Source organism: Rattus norvegicus, chromosome 13, assembly GCF_036323735.1.
Source record: "Rattus norvegicus strain BN/NHsdMcwi chromosome 13, GRCr8, whole genome shotgun sequence".
In the NCBI taxonomy this organism is placed as follows: Eukaryota; Metazoa; Chordata; class Mammalia; order Rodentia; family Muridae; genus Rattus; species Rattus norvegicus.
Genome location: NC_086031.1, coordinates 46,593,991 through 46,608,048, shown reverse-complemented (window position 1 = coordinate 46,608,048; position 14,058 = coordinate 46,593,991). Strand labels below are relative to the sequence as shown.

Genomic DNA, 14,058 nt, shown 5'->3' with positions numbered 1-14,058 from the left:
CGGATTTTGGTTTCTTTGATTGGAGTTATCTGCAACATTGTGAAACTACGGATGAAGAATGGGGACAAAGTAACTCCTCCAGCCTCAGACTGAGAGGCAACCACAGCAACACCGCTCAGAATCCTAAACAGCGAACTTGTAAGCTTAGGCAAGTCGGTTTCCTTTGCTAAAAACACACAAGTGGTAACATTTATTGTGAGGATTAAACATGCTGACACTGCAGACCAACCAGTCACAGCATTTGGCCCTTATTAAATCCTTACTGGGCGGTGCTGACTCCCTCTGACTTGCAGGGTAATCTTTCATTTCCTTTGAACATGGCGTGCTTCTTTCCTAAGATACTCCTGCGGGTTGGAACCCCACACCCTATATACTGTGTGGTGCTGCTCTATGTAGCTTTTCTCTGGTCACACTCCTATGGGTCATGACGCCCAGAGCAGGGCTCTGTGCTAATAATCTTCTTGCTCCCCATCCTTACTGCTTCCCTGACACTGGGGGGGTTCGTGCTACATGCTGTGGGGGTAAATTAAGATTCCAGAGGGTCACAGACTGGCTCCTCTAGACGTCACTTGTGTGGAATGAGTGTGGTGACTGAGGTGCACTCTTTTCCGTGTCATTACAGGGGTTACAACTCTGGACAGACTCACCCACTTGGTGTGGATCTCCTGCTATAGAATCTCTGTCCTTTGGGGGCCTGTGTCTGTGTTTCCTTGACCCCCCCCCCCTTTTTGGTGTCTGTGTGATGAGAGGAAGCTACTGCTTCCTGGTTACAGAGAATGGATGCTGCTAGGCCTCCTGCAGGTATAGACAGTAACCAACTAACCACTTAATGGATTAACCCTGCAGTTGCCACTGTGCTATATGTGTGTGCTGGTGTGACAGATGAGACCATGTGGGAATAAACTCTTGCCTCCTTTCTTGTTGTTTCTTCTTCCCCCTTTAACTTGTTTGCTCCACAAATATTTCCTGAACACGTGCTATTCTGTTGTGCCAGGAGCCCAAATACCTCAGTGTGCGTTTTAACGTTTCTTCCCTTGACAAGAAGATGAGAGATAAATCAGTTCTGAGATGTTTCCCAGTGGCTAGCGAAGAGAAGCTGGGCATCCTCAGGACTCAGGACAGGAGCCTCCCTGATTCATTCAGTTACCCGCAGGCGCAACCAGCTTCACGAGTTACTGAGTCGGGATACCCACCAGCCGGTCTTCACCCCACCAGCACCAGATAAACCCAGATGGATGCCTTTGTTCTCACTCCAGGCATCCTCAGCCCCCCCCCCCCCAGCAGCCCTGCCCCCCCCCTGCTCCCCATTTGTCTGCTGAGCCTCCGACACAAGGTATCTCAGGCTAATATTCATCTTTGAGTCTTTGACCTCCTCCAGTTTCCTGTTTGACTTGGGATTCCTGGTTGAACAGTGGGTTTGTTTGTTTGTTTGTTTTTTGTTTTGTTTTTTTTTTTTAGTTTACCCATTTCCATGGATTTGTACCAAGAGTATAGGAAACAGGCAAGGCTCCACTCTCCATGGATGCACCCTGATTGGCATGGTCCCTTCCATGGGGAACAGTGTCAGTGTGTAGACCACCCAGCCTCTAAAACCTGTGTTGAAGATCCCTGCCTATCTCACGGCTGCCCCAGCCTAGTTGAACTGTTAGTCACCTTCCCCCATCTTGGCTGCCATTTGCCCCACCTACACCTGCCCCGTCTGTTGTGAAGTCAAGAATTAGGAGACAGCTTTCCAGTCATTTCTCCTTGTCCATTCTTTGTGTCTTTGCTAAGCCATTAATAATTCTCTGTTTATCTGGAACAGCTGATGGTGTTGTGTCATCCCAACTCCTTATCAGGGTCCCAAAGAATAGGTTGTTCTATGTCCCCAACCTATGGCTTCTTTTTCTTCCATGTCCCCGTCCGGGGAGGATAGACCAATGCTGAGACGACCTAGCCTGGGGGCCCCTCCATCCCAACACAGATGCCAGAGATGGGCCTTTCAATGCTTCACAACCCCTCCCTGTCCTAGAGGAAGCGAAGGGCTTCTGGGATCCTCTCAACAGAACCTGGAACTCATTACATACATGTGCTGGTGGAGCAGAGGACCCCCAAGCTTCAAAAAAACATCTTTTAAAGACACCCAGATGCTAGAGGGGGCGGTGGCTTGGGCTAGAAGGACCCAGCAGTGGTGATGACATTTCTTTCTAACCTAACAGTGTTGGCGCACCTCACAGGAGTCTCACAGAAGTTTGTTCTGTCCTGTTTCAGCCCGAGGAGTTGCGGAAAGAACACCTAGCTTCATGTATCCCCAGGGCACGTCAAGCAGTCAGATGGTACTGCGCGGCATGGACCTGCTGCTGGAGTGCATTGCCTCTGGGGTGTACGTACAGTCTGCACCATCTTCTAGCCCTGCTCCTGAGGGAGGGGTGGGCATCAGTCCATATATTTTGGAGGCAGACCCATATACAGGGAAAGCAAGCAGGCCCATGAGCGGAACACTGTATGTCTGTCATCCGCACCCTACTTTGGCTGTCTCTGCTTTGGAAAGAGAGAAAAGGCAGTGTCTAGGCATACTACAGATGCATTAAATCACGTTATCTTAGCTCTGCCTTTCTGTGGGACCCTGTGACCAGACAGCCTCCTCTGAACAGGAAAGCCCAGGTTTTAGGGGGCATATACTTCCCTTCTGGGCCCCAGCCTACTGTTCAGGATGTCTGAACATCAACCTCTTTAGAAGACACATTCGGTAAAGGACCCTTTGTTTTCTGCTTGATCCCTGGACTAGCCCAACACCAGATATTGCATGGTACAAGAAAGGTGGGGACCTCCCATCTGACAAGGCCAAGTTCGAGAATTTTAACAAGGCTCTGCGCATCACCAATGTCTCTGAAGAGGACTCTGGGGAGTATTTCTGCCTGGCCTCCAACAAGATGGGCAGCATCCGGCACACGATCTCGGTGAGAGTAAAGGGTACGTTGTGTGTATTTCTCATTATGATTATGTTGCCAGCCCTGAACACAAATGTCATGACACCCTTCCCACTGTGGCCGGGAGGCAGGGGGGGTGGGGGAACTTCCAGTGTCCTGGCTAACGGCAATGCTGGGCTGCCATGGTGGTCTCACTCCAGGGTGTGCAACTACAACCCATTCGTGGTCGTGAATACTGGGGGAAGGACATTTACCTTGGTATTTGCCCAGCTCTGGGCTCTCTGTGCAAGTGAGATCCCCCACAGAGCCTTTTCTTTGATTTTGCATTCCCATCTGTGGTGTGTCGTGTTAGCCCGTGCTGTCTGTCCTGTATGCATGGCACTGTGCTGCTGCTTCTTAAGGATGGGAGTCATCATGGACCAAAGCATTTTTAAGCCACTTCCCTCCTGCTCAAAGCTCATACAGCTCGCCTGAGCTGTCTGGACACTACAGCTCCTGTCCTCATGGGGCCCCGTTTATATGATGGGCTGGGTGGGTCATTACTCAGCCTGGGAGGTCGAGGGCTGAGGGCTGAGTACCACAACCTTCTCAACCTACAGCTGGCTGACCGTAGGACCTTGTCCTCAGCACTTTACACACGCACGTACGTTCTCATTCTTTTTGGTGAGCAACGAGATTCTGGAGGCTTTAATCTAGAAGTTTTCTTTTCTCAGAAAAATCCACGTCTTCACAAGAAACTGTCCAAATAGTGGGAAGGCGCAAATAGCCAAGAATGGCTCTAACCAGAGTCAAGTGCCTAAAAGAAAAGAGTTCAGGACTTTTCATTCTTATAACAACAGACTCCCAAAGGGGTGAGACCAAGAGCTTCGTCAACGCCCCTGACGGCTCAGAGCCTCAGCCACTCGATCCCTTGACGACTCAGCTGTAGTCTAGATGAACCCCAGCATCCCTGCACTTTAAACGCCCTTTGGAGCGTTCTAACAAGCAGACTGCTCTGTGGGCTTAGCTAATCGGCCACCTGCAGGCTGGGCTGAGCTATCATCCTGAGGGTAAATGACTGGGGCAGGGACTTAGGGGGTTGCCCTCCCACAGGAACCTACCTGGCTTCTCGTGCCTGGCCTGTGCCATCTACCTCTGCCTGCCTTGTCTTTCAGCTGCCCCATACTGGCTGGATGAGCCCAAGAACTTGATCCTGGCTCCTGGTGAAGATGGGAGGCTGGTGTGTCGAGCCAATGGGAACCCGAAGCCGACCGTCCAGTGGCTGGTGAATGGAGACCCTTTGCAATGTGAGTCAGGCTGCTGTCCAACTCCATCCATTCCCTCCTAGAGCCCGTGGTTATGTTCCTGTGTTTAGAGATCCGCGATTCTTTGTGGTTTTCTTAACCTTTGCTTTCTGCTCAATAACTCCAGAGCCCAGTTTAAAATCTGAACACTGAAGCCTCAACTCAGGTTTGGATTCTGAAGGGGTAGGTGGGGTTTAGAAGGTTAAGTTTTTTGTCATTCACCAATGATGGATCTAAGTCTTACTCTCTAACAAGGGCAGTCTAAAAGGCAGCGTTATATGACTGTGTGGAAGACTGTGGCTGAACACAAGGAAAAACAAAAGTATTTGGGGGAAACTTTGGTCCTGTCCAGATGGATTGAGTAGGGGTCCCGGGATCCCTTTGAGCTGATGATGTTGGTCTGGTTTTCACATTACATTCTGTCCACTTGTTTTACTTTTTAAATGTCTAGTCACTTGCTTCTTTAAGGAACTGGGAAATGTAAGCAGGGATATCAACTATTGGGTGGGAACTCAGAGGCTGCAGAAGGAAGCTTCCTCAGTGTGCTGCAACAAAGGAGAAAAGCCAGGGAGAGAGGAGTGAGTGAGACACAGCCAGGAGAGCACCTGATGCTGGCAAGATGAAAAGGCCAGGTGGAGAGCAGCTCAGCCCAGGTGGCCAGGTGTGTGCAGCAGCTCAGCCCAGGTGGCCAGGTGTGTGCAGCAGCTCAGCCCAGGTGGCCAGGTGTGTGCAGCAGCTCAACCCAGGTGGCCAGGTGTGTACAGCAGCTCAGCCCGGGTGGCCAGGTGTGTGCAGCAGCTCAGCCCAGGTGGCCAGGTGTGTGCAGCAGCTCAGCCCAGGTGGCCAGATGTGTGCAGCAGCTCAGCCCGGGTGGCCAGGTGTGTACAGCAGCTCAGCCCAGGTGGCCAGGTGTGTGCAGCAGCTCAGCCCAGGTGGCCAGGTGTGTGCAGCAGCTCAGCCCAGGTGGCCAGGTGTGTGCAGCAGCTCAGCCCAGGTGACCTAGTGTCTATAACATACTTCTATACCTTCCTAAAGCTACAATCCTTTCATATATTCCTCATATTGTGTGACTCCATCCCAACCATAAAGTTACTTTCTTGCTACTTCATAACTGTGATTTTGATACTGTTATGAATCGTAATGTGAATATCTGATATGCGACCCCTTTAGACCCACAGGTTGATAAACACGGCCGTATAGGGTAAGATGGTCTCTCCCTTAGGGGCTAGCAGCTGACCTTATCGACTCAGAATAATTGCAGAGTTTTAAAAGTCCTGAGCCTGAGGTCAGTGGGTGGATCAGGCTCTGCAAATGCCTGTCTGTTCCATCTGCCCACCTGACAAGCACAACCATGTCCACAGCAGGCAGGCTGACGTTGGGAGGCACGGAAAGAACATGGCAGGGCTGCCTGTATCAAGGTGCCCTGCTCTGTCCCCCACTCAGTGTCCTTGGGAGACACTTCCAGCTAGAACATTTTCCACCTCAGGGTACACAAACTGTGGAGCCCAGAGGAGTGAAAGAACCCAGCCTACAGACCACAAAGGCCCGTGGTGTGCAGAGAAGGCAGCCACTGAGCGAAGAGAAGTCACTCAGTCTGGCAGTCATGCTCCTCCCATAGCAAGCTCAACACCATCACAAATCACAGAAGAGACCAGGGTTCCCAGCAGCTGATCCCCAAATCCAACTCCACTAACTCTGGTGGAGTTCAGCCTTCAAAACCCCAGGAAGAAATTGCTCTAACTTCCTTGATCACCCCAACCCCCCAGTCCCTGAATTTCACTTTTTCCTTTTTACTGTACTTTTAGGAGTCTTTTTACTTCAGCCTATTTTTAAAAGCTTTTTGCTTTAATATTGTCACATTTATCTACTTGTGCGTAGGCATTTCTCATTGTTAATATTTTCTTTTTTTAGCCCGTTGTGTTTCTCCTTTTTACTTTTTTATTATACATTTACTATCTTTTATGTTAGTTTTCAAATAAAGGCTGTGTGTGTGTGTGCGTGTGTGTGTATGTGTGTGTGTATGTGTGTGTGTGCATGTGCATGTATGAGTATGTGTGTGTATGAGTGTGTGTGTATGTGTGTGTGCATATGTGTGTATGAGTATGTGTGTGTATGAGTGTGTGTGTGTGTGCGCGTGCGTGTGTGTGTGTGTGTGTGTGTGTGTGTGTTCGTGCATTCGTGTGTTGTCAGGTTCACATAGGTGCCCACAGGTAAATGCCAGAGGACAACTTTATGTGTTACTCGCCAGGAGCTTGTTTTTAGAGACAAGGTCCCTGACTAGCCTAGAATTTGCCAAGCAGGTCAGACTGGCTGGCCAGGGAGCCCCAGTTGTCTCTGTCTCCCAGGTCCTGGGGTTGGAAACCTGTCACTACGTCTGGCTTTTATATGTGGACTCTGAGATCAAAGCTAGGACCTGTGCTTATGCAGCAAGCAATTTGCTCACCAAGGAATTTCCCCAGCCCGAAACAGAACTTTGGGTTCTGTTTTCTTCCCTTTCCTAGGTTTATCTCACCTTCTCTGCGGACTCCCCCTGGTGATCCTGTGTCTGTGTACTGTGTTCCCTCCTCTTCCTCTTCATGATGTTGTGCTAGACGCACCTCTTCCTTGTCCTTTCTTCTAACCTTGATTCCACGTATTTCCCCTTCTTGATCTCATCCACTAACTATTTTTGTAATACTCTAATTTTCAACTTCATAGTACAGACCACACTATTTTATCATTTTCTGTTCCACAGCCACTCGTGATGTATCCATGGGCTTTAACCAATTTTAAGTGTATTTCTGTGGCAAGTGTGGCTTGATGTGGTTTCTGTGCTGTGACCTCTATGGATGGTCCTGGGAATTGACCCCTTAAGAGCTCAATAAGAAGACACACAAATGAACCTGGAGGACCCATCAAAGCCAACGGATTTGTACGTCATAGCTCAGACACACAAGAAACATGAACACGCATGTCAGCGCATCTCCCGCAAAGAAGCGAGATTCCTCAAACTCTGAACTCCAAAGACGTGAAATCAGCAAATTACAGATGGAGGATTCGAATGTTTGCATGTAAAATGATCTGTGACCTCAAAGATGATGGACACGAGCAGATGGATAAAGGGAAGTGATCAGTCCAGGGTCGAGAGACGAAAACCGGTGATACAGACAAGGAAGTCAGAAGAAGAGCACAGGGAAAAGTCAGCGACAAAGATGAGCAAGGAGACTGAGATGGTTGCTGTTGTGTTGCTGTTGTTGTTTTTAGTCAAATAGAAATGTTGAAGTGAAAAACTCAGTGAATCAAGTAAAATAACACAGCGGAAACCATCAACAGATACACCATGAAGAAGCAAGACTATCAGGAATAGGAGGGGTCAAAGAAGCGATCATCGCCAAAGTTAAAAAACATCATTAACATCACTAAGATTTTTTTTTATAAGTAATCATATGACTTCCAAAAATCCAGAGATACAATCAAGAGATAAACCTAAGGACCAATGAAACAATAGAAATAGCTGAGATAGGAACTAAAAGTATAGAAAATCTGTTCAATGAGATCGTAGCAGAAAACTTCCCACAATCTAACTGTAAACATACACATCTAAGCTCTCGCTGCCTTAGTCAGGGTCTCTGTTGCTGCGGTAAAACACCAGGACCAAAGCAGCGTGGGCAGGAAGGAGATTACTTGGCTTGTACTTCCGCATCATCCTTCGTTTATCATCACAGGAAGTCAGGACAGGAACTAAACCATGGCAGGAACCTAGAGGCAAGCACTGACTCAGAGACCATACAAAGGTGCTGGTTACTGGCTTGCTCCCCATGGCTTGTTCATCCTGCTTTCTTATAGAGCATAGGACCCACTTATCCAGGGGTGGCACATCACATGAGCTGTCCCTCCCACACCAATAACTAATTGGGAACATGCCCTGTAAGCTTGCCTACAGCCCAATCTTTTGGAGGCATTTTCTCATTTGAGACTCCCTCCTCTTTGGTGACTCTGGCTTGTATGAAGTCACTATAAACTAGTCAGCACGAACAGAAAAGGCGTTTAGAATCCCAAATAGCCATGACCAGAGATCGATAACACAGCATAGGCAAGGTGCCCAAAGTACCAAACAAACAATAGCCAAACTGTAAGACAAAAATATCAACTTACAAAGGTGTCAGAATAACATCAGACCTAAGTACAAACCCTAAAAATGACCAGGAAAGCGTGGGTTCTTTTCAATGACCTCTCCAGTCAAATGAATTTGATCTCACACGAAAGAAGGGAAGTAGCGATTCCTGTGCGTTTCCCTCTACCCTCCAGATATACGGATGGCGCATACATACGCCACACTTGATAAGTATTTTAAAAGTAATTAAATACATTTATGGAGACATAAGGACGTTTTAAGACAATCACAGATTGAAGCAGTTCTTGACTACCAACCCACTCTGCAGAAATGCTTAATGAAATCCTAAACACGGAGAGGAATACAGTCCCAGCCAAGAGAACCCAGCAGAGAATGTGATTTTCCTGTGTAGAATAGATGAATAAGGAAAACTAAGAAAGACTCCATCCTGTCTAGCATAGTTAACTAGCAAGCCCCTAACACAGAAGAGAAAGGATGTCACTGCATACTTAGTAAAGGAAATGGTCCCTCAAGAAGAGAGAATAGGGCTGGAGAGATGGCTCAGTGGTTAAGAGCACTGACTGTTCTTCCAGAGGTCCTGAGTTCAATTCCCAGCAACCCCATGGTAACCATCTGTAATGGGATCTGATGCCCTCTTCTGGTGTGTCTGAAGACAGCTATAATGTACTTATATATAATAAATAAATAAATCTTTAAAAAAGAGAGAATAACTGTAAATATATACACATTGAATGCTGGGACTTCCCATTTCACGGGGCAAGCACTCTGTGTATGTGTATAAAGGGACAGTTGGTTTCTGATAGAAGAGTAGTGGGTGACCATACTATCCCACCTCATCAATAGACAAGCCATCCAGACTTATAGCCAGTAAAGAAACTTCAGAGTTAACCCACACCCGAGATCAAATGGACTTGTCTGCCACTTACAGGAAAGTCTACTCAACAGCTGCAAAACAGACGTTTGCCTCTGAAGTCCACGAAGCTTCCACTAAAATAGATCGCATTTTAGGCCATAAGCAAGTTTTAACAATACCAAAGGATTGAACTAGCTTCTCGTATCTATTCAGGGTGCAGTGAAATATGACCGGGAACCAGTAAGGAGAAAAACCACAGAAGCTTAATGCACTCTTGAATGAGCAGTGGGCCATCGAAGAAATCTGCGAGGAAAGATTCTAAGAATCAAATGAGAAATCAAAGCCTCAACTCATCAGAACTTTTGGGGTCTAACAAAGGCGGTTCTAAGAGGAACATTCATAGCTCAAGCTTGTATGCAGAAAGAGCTCGTATAAATAACTCGAGGTTGAACCTCAAGGCCTCAGGAAAACGAAAGCAACCCAAAGCCCAAGCGGTAGATGGAAAAAAAAAATAACAAAACTCAGAGAAGAAGTTAATGAAATGGAAAAGAAAGAGAGGACATCAAAACAGAGTTAGCCATGAAGGAGGGGCGTCACAACAGATTTCAATGAAGCCTAGAGAATATTTAGGACACCGTTTAGGGAAACATACAATTCGAAAAGCCTAGGGGAAATAGGTAAGCTCTAGATGCTTATGCCTACCAAAATTAAATCAAGAATGTATGAGCCACTTAAACAGATCCCAAAGAAGTAATAAAGTGAGGGCCTGGACAAGGCAGGATTTGCTGCTGAAAGAATTCAGCCTCTAAGGAAGTGCTAACGCCAGTGCTTCTCAAACTGTTCATGAAGTAGAAGAGGAAGGAATGCTGACAGACTCATCTGTGAAGCCCGCATTGCTCTAATGTCAGACTTGAAAAGGACACGCACACAAACGATGAAGCTGGCCCTGATAAGCCATTGGAGAGGCTGAGATAGGTCAAGGAACTGAGTGGAGAAGCAGAGGAGATGGCCACCCTGCTGGGTCCTGGGTTTGCATCCTCACAAACACAGCAGGGGAGGAAACCACACTCTGAATTACTGGAGGCCACTGGGGTGGTAAGCAGGGGAGGGGTAGACTTCATTGGACCGCAGCGGGCTTGCACTTGCTAACACTGAATATGTGACTCTCCCCAGAGAGTTTCCTTACCCCACCATGAGCAGAGATGTAGCCCCAGCCTGTGGGCTACCCTCTCCTGTCTTTGTAGACTTCGGAGGAAGTGGTGGTACACTTCAGAGCTTTGTCCTGTCGATACAGCCTGGAGCTGGTTGCCGTGCCTCAGCTCTGGGGTCATCTGTCAGCCTAAGAGGAGTGACTGGCGGGGAAACTGGGTTCATGAAATTGGCCAGGCAAGGATGTGTTTGGGTTGGTGGCGCCACTTCCTCAGTAGTTTTTTGCTGAGTAGGTCCCAGGGTAGATGATAGGGACGCAGGGTCTGCCTTCATTTACTTTCTGCTGAGTCCCCAGATTCTCATCTGTTGAGTGGCGCCGTAGGGCCGGACTCCTGTTCCCTTGTAGGTGTGAGCAAACCCAGGGAGCTCACAGCCTTAGCAAGCCAAAGCGTTTGCTTCCAGGCCCAGACATCTCCAGTGGTGACAAGTGAGAAAAGTGACTGTCCTTTACATGTCTGGAAAGCGTTTGTTTCATAGCTCCTTGTCATTCCCTCCCCTCATTCTTCCTTCTCATGAGGAGATAGCAATGGCATCCCCTCAGGACAGATGTATTACTTGATCTGTCCCAAGTCCCAGAGTGACATCTGGACAGGGCCTACAGCTCCCCAAATTCAGCAACACAGGAGAACTATTAGCAAGAATGGCCTCTCTCTGTGTAGGTTCCTTGTCTTAGGAAGACCTTTTTGCAAGCACAGAGAGTCTGCTGCCTTGAAGCTCTTGGGGGTGGGCAGCCTTTTCGTATGAAAGAAGTTCTGCACAAAGGAGGGGAAAGTGGTAGGCTGGACCATTTGGATGTTGCTCTATTCTTGCCAATGCGCATTGGATTAAGATCACAACGAGTGATAGTCAAGCACGTTGACTCATGCCTGCAATCCCAATGATTAGCAGGTAAGGCAGGAGGATTGCCATGCATGTAAGGCTAGTCTGGGCTACATGATGAGTTCAAGGCCAACAAGAGCTACACAACAAGGCCCTCTCTCAGAAAACTAACCGATTGACTAAATAAATGGAGCGGAAACACTGACAGTATAGCTAGGCCTTGCCCTCATCACTTTACACCTGTATGAAAAGTCTCAGAATATCGTCACAAATGCCCATGAGGCTGTGGGTGGTCTTACAGAGCAGGAACTGAAGCAGTGCTAACAACACCGACTGGAGATGTGCCTAGATTCCTATTTACAAAGTTGGTCTGTTTCCGTTAGCTCTTACTTTCAACCACAGCTGCCCAGCTACGGGCCTAAGGAAAACAAAGATTCGGGTTCCCACCAGATGACGGGTGGAGAAACAAATTCCCATAGGGTCCAGGTCACATGATCCAATGTTGCTGAGTCTAGAAGCTGGGTCTACTTGGGGGTTCTCATTCCACAGAACCCTTAGCATACTTGGGACCCGGGGGGGGGGGCAGAGAGAGAGAGAGAGCCCCACATGCCCTACACTCTGCCCTCTTCCGTTTCTTATGGGAAGCCTCTCTTACCTGTAGCGGCACCACCCAACCCCAACCGTGAGGTGGCCGGAGACACTATCATCTTCCGGGACACTCAGATCAGCAGCAGGGCAGTGTACCAGTGTAACACATCCAACGAACATGGCTACCTGCTGGCCAATGCCTTCGTCAGCGTATTAGGTGAGTCTCTGCCCACTGGCAGTGGAATCTTCCCGGGGTCTAGTGATGTCATGAGGCAGCAGCCCAGGCATGTTGGACAGACCTGGGGAGGTGAGAAGCTGCCTAGGAAGTGATTCTGAGCATGGCACCTGCATGGCCGCTGCACTCTCTGGGCGAGGAGAGGGTAGTGGGAACTGGTAGATACAACATGTCTCAGGGCTGTGGAGGGCTGGTTCCAGAAGCTGTGGAACATTGGGGAAACCCTTTGCAAACGCTTGTCTGGATGTCAGACAGACGGATGGATAAATCACTCCCTCCTCACCTAAACAGCAAGGATGGCATCCTTTGACACTGTAACACGGCTATGGTCTACACGTGTTGGGCAGCATTTATAATGTTCCCGGGACACCTGAACCCAGGGGCTGTAGGTTGGATAGGTTTCCCTTAGACGAGGCTTGTAAAAGGAAGAAGGGACACCCCTTATCTTGGTGTCTGGGAGGCTGCTGTAAGGGGAGGAGGAGAAAGGCTATGCTTCACACCCATATTGAAAAATTGGCTCTCTGGGGTTTCAGATGTACCCCCTCGGATGCTGTCTCCCCGGAACCAGCTCATCAGGGTGATCCTTTACAACCGGACGCGACTGGACTGTCCGTTCTTTGGGTCTCCCATTCCAACACTCCGATGGTAAGTCCCAGGAGACCAGCAAGTCTCCCCAGTAAGTCTCCCCAGCAGGAGTAGTCTGTCCCTTTGCTTCCCTTCTGCAAAACCCGGGATCCTTAATCAGTCAAAGCTGGCCATCTGGGTCAACCCCCACATTGTTCAGGGTGAACTGAGTCTTTCTAGCTGGTGGTTCTAGGCAGAGCCTACAAGACTCAAGACTCCGTGTGTCTACCTGGAGCTCCCCAGTCCCTACCCTGCCATGGGCTCTGCTGCTTGGGCCAGTCCTTTCTCAGTCTGCTGTGTCTGCTGCTCTGTTGTGAGGTTTAAGAATGGGCAAGGAAGCAACCTGGATGGTGGTAACTACCACGTCTACGAAAATGGCAGCCTGGAAATCAAGATGATTCGCAAAGAGGACCAAGGCATCTACACCTGTGTGGCCACCAACATCCTGGGAAAAGCTGAAAATCAAGTCCGCCTGGAGGTCAAAGGTCAGCAAGGGGGCTAACTAGCGGGAGTTCAGGTGGGGCGATAAAGCCACGCTCGTGGGTATCCACGGGTGCTGGTGCTTTTGGAAATGCCCCCTGCCTGAGGTCTGATCCTGGTGGGCATCACCGTGTCCTCTCGGTGACTCCAGCTGACCCAAGTGTGGGGACACCGAGGCAGGCAGCCTGCCAGCCTGATCCAGAGGCTCATCTGCCTTCCCAACCCAGCCCTCACAGCATGGATTTCTGAGCCAGAGAACAGCTCAGGCATGGCACACTACACATGGGAGCTGGTGGGCAGAGAAAGGGTCAGTGGTCAACTCTCCAGTTGTCTTCACAGACCCCACCAGGATCTACAGGATGCCTGAAGACCAGGTGGCCAAGAGGGGCACCACAGTGCAGCTGGAGTGCCGTGTGAAGCATGACCCCTCCTTGAAACTCACAGTCTCCTGGCTGAAGGATGACGAGCCACTCTACATTGGAAACAGGTTCCTGCTCTCCATCTCCGTTCCTTACGCACACTTAAGGGGACGTCTGCCCTCACTTTCAGTCTCACGCATGTCACTAGGGAGCTACTAGGCATAGTGATGGCTTTGGTGACCATTTCCTCAGGGGCAACGCCTTTCCCCCCTCTTATCAGAGAGCTGTTGCTCTCTCTCTCTTTTGCCTCTTCTCTCCCATTTTCTGTCTTTCTCTCTTTTAAAAAGATTTATTATGTACAGTGTTCTGTCTGCATATGTGCCTGAAGGCCAGAAGAGGGCGCTAGATCTCATTACAGATGGTTTGTGAGCCACCGTGTGATTGCTGGGAATTGAACTCAGGACCTCTGGAAGGGCAGTCGGTGCTCTCAACTTCTGAGCCATCTCTCCAGCCCCTCCTCTTACTTTTCTTCCTGCCCTTTACATCCCCTCTTCTTATTTCCTTCCTCACCTCTTTATTCTGCAT

At 48.9% G+C, this 14,058-nt stretch overlaps 1 protein-coding gene across 24 annotated transcripts in view; it reads left to right on the top strand.

The window, feature by feature from the left end:
- Nfasc (neurofascin) overlaps nt 1–14,058 on the top strand; it is a 186,621-nt gene that overhangs the window by 127,941 nt on the left and 44,622 nt on the right. For all 24 annotated transcript variants that reach the window (XM_063271974.1, XM_017598650.3, XM_063271966.1 and 21 more), the window contains 7 exon segments: nt 2,251–2,362; nt 2,768–2,952; nt 4,064–4,195; nt 11,849–11,992; nt 12,544–12,655; nt 12,953–13,119; nt 13,454–13,601. In XM_063271974.1, coding sequence (XP_063128044.1) covers nt 2,251–2,362; nt 2,768–2,952; nt 4,064–4,195; nt 11,849–11,992; nt 12,544–12,655; nt 12,953–13,119; nt 13,454–13,601 — 1,000 coding nt within the window.